Source organism: Palaemon carinicauda, chromosome 3, assembly GCF_036898095.1.
Source record: "Palaemon carinicauda isolate YSFRI2023 chromosome 3, ASM3689809v2, whole genome shotgun sequence".
Classification (NCBI taxonomy): domain Eukaryota; kingdom Metazoa; phylum Arthropoda; class Malacostraca; order Decapoda; family Palaemonidae; genus Palaemon; species Palaemon carinicauda.
Window position 1 is genome coordinate 124,783,095 of NC_090727.1, and position 8,018 is coordinate 124,791,112.

The 8,018-nt window shown below is 36.3% G+C and overlaps 1 protein-coding gene across 1 annotated transcript in view; it reads right to left on the reverse strand.

Moving 5' to 3' along the window:
* The window catches only part of LOC137638470 (myogenesis-regulating glycosidase-like), a 19,981-nt gene extending 15,434 nt beyond the window's left edge, over positions 1 to 4,547 (reverse strand). The window contains 2 exon segments of the mRNA XM_068370549.1: positions 3,776 to 3,922; positions 4,408 to 4,547. Coding sequence (XP_068226650.1) covers positions 3,776 to 3,922; positions 4,408 to 4,417 — 157 coding nt within the window. The 5' untranslated portion in view covers positions 4,418 to 4,547.
* Positions 4,548 to 8,018: the final 3,471 nt, after the last annotated feature.

The window sequence follows — 8,018 nt, forward strand, 5'->3', positions numbered from 1 at the left end:
ATTTTCCACCTTATAATGAATTTATATAATTCATGATATAAATCTCAAGAATGACAAACGATATTTTAACCGAAAGGACCATCAATATGTTTGCTTTGATCAAATTACAAAGTAGCAATCAGCTGTATGCGTCAGATGATAGATGATGAATATAAAATGAAGATATTTCAGAAAACCTCATGTTGTTTTTACTCACGAAGGATTACCTTTACTATACTTAAGTGTGGGAAAAATCTAATATTTATATAATTCTTTAGCCTGCTAATTCTGTTCAATCGAAAATTTCAGGAAAAAAGTTTCTCGCCACATCCTTCATTTTTTTGGAGCACTTTTTGCTTCGGATGTTGCAAGGGATCAGTTCCACATTATATTTTAGGAGAAGCTATAATACCTTATGCGTATAGCTCTTCTCTAAATTATTGTTTCACTCTTATATATATATATATATATATATCTATCTATCTATCTATATATATATATATATATGTATATATATATATATATATATATAGATATATATATATATATATATATATTGTCATATGGCACCACACAATTTCGTGTACTGTTTCATCTTTTAACACGTGCCCTTTTTTAGATTTTCATATATCTCCTACTTTTCCCTATTTGGATCTATGCTACACTGCTTTTCTTGTTTAACGTTGGTAATATCGGCTTTAGTATCTTTAAAATTACCCAAAAGCCTCCATCATATCAGGAGGCCAAAGACTGAATTGAAAAGTATGATTACAGTTATAAAAGTATACGTAACCCCATTAATAATGGCTCCATCTTGGATGCACATATATCTTTTTCACAAATAGGCTTACTCACAGTTGTGTATGGCTTTCTCAATGATTTATCAAAAACCTTATGTAAAAGATCACATTACAGTGAGCCCTCGTTTATCGCGGTAGATAGGTTCCAGACCCGACCGCGATAGGTGAAAATCCGCGAAGTAGTGACACCATATTTACGTATTGATTTAACATGTATATTCAGACTTTTAAAACCTTCCCTTGTACGTAGTACTGTTAACAAACTACCCTTTAATGTACAGAACACTTAATGCATGTACTACAGTACCCTAAACTAAAACAGGCACAAATATTAAAGGCGATTTTATATCATGGCGTTTCCTAAACACGCCAAAAAGCACGATAAAAAATTGCAACCAATGTTTTTGTTTACGTTTATCTCTGATCATAATGAAGAAACAAACGCATTTACACATCTGTGTATAGGTTAGTTTTTGCATCGATTATATTGATTATTCAGTACAGTATGTTGATTTTGTTATTACATTAATTAATACTTTTCAAATGTAGTTCATAAGATGTGTGTTTCTTTCATGTCCAATAACATCTGATCAACGGTTTGTACAAATATTCTATTACTTGATATCTCGTCTTTCACTCCATGCATATCGATCCTTTGGCCAGGGCATCAGCCACCTGTTGAGATACTACCGTTAGAGAGTTATTGGGTCTTTGACTGACCAGACAGCACTACATTGGATCCCCCTCTCTGGTTACGACTCATTTTTCCTTTGTCTACACATCCACCGAATAGTCTGGCCTATTCTTTCCACATTTTCCTCTTTCCTCATACACCTGGCAACACTAAGATTACCAAACAATTCTTCTTCGCTCAAGGGTTTAACTACCGCACTGCAATTGTTAAGTTGCTGATTTCCTCTTGGTAAGGGTAGAAGAGACTCTTCAGCTATGATAAGCAGCTCTTCTAGGAGAAAGACACTCCAAAATCAAACCATTGTTCTCCAGTCTTGGGTAGTGCCATAGCCTCTGTACCATGGTCCTTCCACTGTCTTGGGTTAGAGTTCTCTTGCTTGAGGGTACGATCGAGCACACTATTCTATCCTATTTCTCTTCCTCTAGTTTTTATAGTTTATATGAAAGATCTATTTTAAGTTTGTATCTATGCTTAGGGTATTTTGTTTTAATTGTTCATTACTTCTCTTGTAGTTTGTTTGTTTCTTATATCCTTTCATATCCTTTCCTCACTGGGCCATTCTTCCCTGATGGAGCCCTTGGGCTTATAGCAAACCTCCTTTTCCAAATAGGGTTTTAGCTTAGCTAGTTATAATTGTAATGATAATAATCTGGGAGAAGCTTAATACAATTTCTCTTGATATTTACAAGACTTTTAGCGGGCTCTTTCATAAGGCCATTGTAGTTAAACACATTCCATATGGCTTTATTCCGTCTTATTACATTATAAATTTCTTTCAAGTTTCTTATATGAACTGTATATTAACTAATACAAAACAGTATTTATGGTCATGTCATGAGAAGAGATGAACAGTATATTGGGAGGAGGGTGATGGAAATGGAGGTACAGGGAACGAGGAGAAGAGGGTGACCAAAGCGAAGGTGGATGGATTGTATCAAGGATGATTTTCGATCAAGGGATTAACCGGTGATGAAGTGTGGGACAGAGGTAGATGGAGAAAGCTGGTCAGAAACATCGACCCCACATAAAAGTGGGAAAAGATGTAGACAAAGAAGAAGAAGAAGAAGAAGAAGGAGAAGAAGAAGAACAGTATTTATCCCTTTACTGCTTCCATGGGTGATATTCGATGACTACTCTTCCAAGTTATTCTCTCCATCAGTAACCTGTTCGAAAGTTCGTATTATCCTAACCAAAGTACTGAAGATTAACTCTTCACTCATCAATAACCTCTCATTCTCACTCGCCCCCCGCCCCCCCCCCCCCACCCCCGCCCCCCCCCACCCCCCGCCCCCCCCACCCCCGCCCCCGCCCCGCCCCCCCCACCCCAACCCCCGGTGAAAACTTAGTCTCAAAAATCACAAATTGCGTGTGATGCAACAGATGCATCTTAAGATAGTGAGTATAAACGAAACACGGTTTTTTTTTTTTTTTTTTTTTTTTTTTTACAAACTCGTTTCCTTCTATCTCTCTACTCTACTCTAATCTACTCTCATTCCCTATAGGCCTTGAACCTGAAATTTTGTGACCTAAAACCATCAAGCATATCAGTATCTACGGTTGAGAAACAAAAAGCTGTTGGTCTTAAAAAGATGAGACTGTAGCAAGCAATGCATATTCTTAAGGTGGTGCTTGTACTATTTCTCCAAGCAGCCCTTTCATATATAAAGTATGTTCCTCTTGACGTAGTTGAATAAAGGGGTATTCATCTACCATAGGGTTCAACTCTTCTAACCCTAGTTCAGTTTATGAACTTGAGACGCAACAATTTGGTGAAACCTTTAAACCGCTTATTTCTAGGATTCCATTAATATTTTACCTGCCCTTTCCAAAAGCATGTTTGTATTCACATTAGAAGAGGCCCAATCACCTCTCTCTCTCTCTCTCTCTCTCTCTCTCTCTCTCTCTAAATATTATATATATATATATATATTACCTGCCCTTTCCAAAAGCATGCTTGTATTCACATTAGAAGAGGCCAATCAACTCTCTCTCTCTCTCTCTCTCTCTCTCTCTCTCTAAATATATATATATATGTTATATATATATATATATATATATTACCTGCCCTTTCCAAAAGCATGCTTGTATTCACATTAGAAGAGACCAATCAACTCTCTCTCTCTCTCTCTCTCTCTCTCTCTCTCTCTCTCTATATATATATATATATATATTTATATATATATATAGAGTGCACAATTGTCATAAAAGCTTTAGAAAACGGGACGAAGTGTGAACGCAATCGTCTCTCTGCATCTTTTACTTTGTACGCTTTCTAATTTCTAATCTAAAATATTAAACTTACCGTTGTTGTGCGTTATCCGGATCCTGCGTTCATTGGCGATCTCGAGGTCATTATGGGAACCTTTTACAAGCAGAGACTGCAGCTTCTCACATCTTACGTAAATGAGAATATCCAAGTATATTCCAATAAGTGCAAACCTCACTAGTCCTAAGGGAATGGAAATATAGATTTTTATTGTTAGTTTTTATGTGCGTGGTTTGTCAGCTTTGTTTTTGAATTCTTTAAAATAAAGAAACAGTTAATTTTATTCTTATTTGCCACTTTTCAAATATAATTTATGGCTCATTACATACAGATTTTATGATACTTAGAATATATAGTAGTCCTCCACGCAGGGTCTTAAGTATAAATCAGTTTACCAGAAAAAAAAAAACTAGAATTCTTTTTTTCATTCAAAATCTCCGATTTAAGTTATCAGAAACCATACATTATTTTTTCTAAGTTGGTGTTCAATATCAAAGAAAAAATTTTACGAATGAATTAAAGTTTAAATATGTTAATCAAGATTTGGTTGTAAATAGCCTATATACAATTCGTTGTAACCATCATTATAGCAACACATTTAATATATAAGAGTTTTCTATGATCTAGGTAGATAGATAGAATAATTTCTTTTATAAAAGTCACCTTACCTGACAGCATGATTGATGCATACTGATAAATGGAAGGACAATGTTCATGATTCTGAACAAGTGTCCAACTAACGACCAGGGTTGCCAGGTTTTCTAAATGAGAAATGGCCAACTTCTAATCAACAGAAGCTTGAAAATGCCAACCCATTAGTAGAAACAGGCAAAATATATAGTATTTAAAGCCCGCCTTTTTTCGTATTACTAAAGGCCAACTAATTTGTTTAAAAAGGCCAAATTTGAGTTTTTTGGGGTCTGAAAAATGCCAAACTGGCAACACTGCTAACGACAGCCGTTTCGTTCTCAAGCTTATCAGTGATTTTTCCCCCCCCCCCTGTTCGATGTTGATTCTAATGGGATATCGTCCAACCTGAATTGTGCAGATTTTCTCAAGGATATTTATTTTTTTCTCGCTAGTTAACTTGAATATATAATCACTTGCTTCATCTAAACAGTTTTCCAATGGTGTATAGACCAGTGGTTCCCAACCATTTTCCTGTCATTCCCCCCCTGCACCCAGTGCAACCCTCCAGATTTCCCCCTTCATGTGTATGAGGGAAAGAGTAGTTGAAACACACTGTGACGACTTACTAATTTATTTTTCCATTATACAAATATAGCCATAGAGCTATGCGGTTAGTTGTTACTAACCTCTCTCTATCCATTTTACTCTGTAACTATTTTTTTATCAGTATATGGAGAGCGGCTAGTAGCAAAATAAAAAGGACTTTTGTTTATTCTTCTACTTCAAAATTGAATTAGTGAGAAGGTTGAGGCTGCTTCTTGTGCACCAGTGTATCAATATCAGGGCTAGCTTTATCACCTGATACTTTTTTTTAGTTAGTAGGTAGTGTAATTATTTACCCCCTGGTAGCTTCAAATTTCCCCCCAGGGGGAAATTTCCCCCAGGTTGGGAACCACTGGTATAGACTATAAAGGAAATAACATGAAAATGAATTGTTTCACTAATTTTAGGTATTTACACATGATTTGAGTCATGGTATGTGATACCGAGTGATCTAAGAAGTGAGTTGAAGCGATGATCCACAGTCAGAGTATACTGGAAAGGAGGGAATAAACATAATACAATCTAATGACAAATAAACTTAAGAAATAACAAACTTAATGTCCATTGAGTAAAGAGGGAAATTAATATCTAGAAGGGTTTCAGCTGCATTGCCCAATGTACAACGCAATGAGGAGTAGATACAACATTTTTCATTGATAGTGCCAGAAAGACAAAGAGTAAGTAGTTCATTGTTAACATCAATGTTATTCTAAAACGTAATCAAGATTAAACTAAAGTTCAGAAAGAAATAGTAGGGAAACCTTGGAATGAGAGAACATTCTCTGGATTATGAGCAAAAGTATGAATAATAATGATTTCGTGACGAAAAGCCGTTGTACAGTAGAACAATTGTTACTACCATTAAAAATTGTATTTAAAACTTGTGGAAAACTTGAAAACAAATGTTAAACTAACTCTAAAACAGTTCAAAGTTGCAGCAATTGTTGAACAGGCTGACCTAAGTCTTTTTATATTTTATATATGACATATCTGTTTTGACGTTGTTACTGTTTGTAGAATGATTTATTGTTGATTTTTTCTCATCATTTATTTATTTCCTTATTTCCTTTCCTCACTGGGCTATTTTTTCCTGTTGGAGCCTTTGGGCTTATAGCATCTTGCATTTCCAACTAGGGTTGTAGCTTGGTTAATAATAATAATAATAATAATAATAATAATAATAATAATAATAATAATTGGAAGAGCTGAAACCTAAACAAAGAAAATGCACACAGGGTCGCCGTTACAAAGGTTACGACGGAACATTAACACTACTGGACAGTAGACACTGATCTCATTAACATGTAGTCAGTAACTATGACAGAGAATGCTTAAAGATTATATGCAAATATTTGTCTTTATAGAATATACAAAATGTAGTAAAATTCATTTGTGGGTGGCACAAAATTTCATACCTCATTGTAAACCGTATATTAAAAAAAGACAAAAAAAAAAAAAAACTTAACGAGACCAAGAAAAGCCGAAATACCGAACCTTGCGTAATGTAAACTGCGGAAGGATATAAAGTAATATGAAGATTATTTGTAGTTGCTCTCTGATGATTGACCGCACACACAAACACTAGCTCCCTGAAATACTTGACCATACAAGCTGAATTGTTTCATACCAATTGTAGATATTCTATCTACGGAAAATGAGTTGTTATTGGATTCGTGAATTGGGTATAGCCTGTAAGTAAGGTCTTTGGGCTCAAGCCATGTCGTACTGATGGAAGGTTCCTTAAGGTAGCTTTCTAAGGGATATTTGGCTACAGTGATATTCCCAGAGAATTAACCGTTAGGTCTCCAGAATTCTAATTCCTGACGCTAATATCCTTAAATTTCTTTCAAGGATATCGCATAATCAGGGGACGTATGCTTGATAGGACACATAGCGGTCTTCACCCCGAATAGCGTTTTCGCTTTGAGGGGGAAAGTGGGAAATTTAGAAGGGGAGCCGTTATCAAGGTACCCTTTCCTCTCATATTACTGAAGGGTATCAAGATGGCGCTGTAGTCAACCCAGCGCGCCATTTCTTTAGTTGTAGTGGTCTTACACGGTGATTTTCCCTGTTGCTCTCTCGTTACGCTTTGATTTATTGGATTTATAATGCAATCTCCAGTCTCTTCTGCCTCTGGAAAGTTGAGTATTTAATCTTTACAGTATATAAATTTTATCTCCGGCCTCACAGTGAAATTAGATTAATTTTAAGAGTTGGAGCTTCGCCGATCACCGGAGGCGCCATGAGCGCTGTCGTTCATAACGCATGTGTTATTTAGTTAGTCTGAACGACTTTCACGGTTTTAATAGCATGAATATTTACGAAGCTATTCAGTTATATAATTCTAGGAAGTTATATATTATGTCGATTGTATTCTTTAGAGTTTCGGCGATTTAGGTAACCGAACCTCCCCACGCTAGGCTTCCTAGCCTACGCGCTTTAGTTTACCTTCATGCATGATATAAATCGACATTCCTAGTTGTAATAGCATTTAAATATGAAGCTATTTAGGCAATTTATACGTGTAAGATATTAATTGCATATATATATTTCCTCTTCCTCACGATCGAATACAAGGTTTCGGCGATTAAGGTAACCGAATCTCGCCTGGCACTAGGCTACTAGCCTAGGTGCTTTAGTATACTTTCATACATGTTCCCGGTTTACCCTCGTGTATCGTTTTATCAATTCAGGCGGAGATAGATTTCTCCTAGAATTATTATATAAATTGATACTTGTCTCCAGTGGAGATTTAAGGGTATTCCCTTATCCCTCTGAATGCAGCCTTAGGCTACAACCCTATCTTGGTCTTGCCAATGAGTAGACACTCCGGCTTGACTGGGCTAGTGTTTTCTGTCTTTATCCCTGGCCGGCAGATAGCCGACTTTGAGTTTTAGTCAGAACCGCAGAGTATTCAGTCTTTTGCCGGAGGTCGGCCGATCCTCACCTGCCGGCATAGGAGGCTAGACCTCCCTAGGCCGCACTTGAAGTGGTTGTATGATGCAGCTACCTTCTCCCCTGCAGTCTAGAAGAATAGTCATGTGCT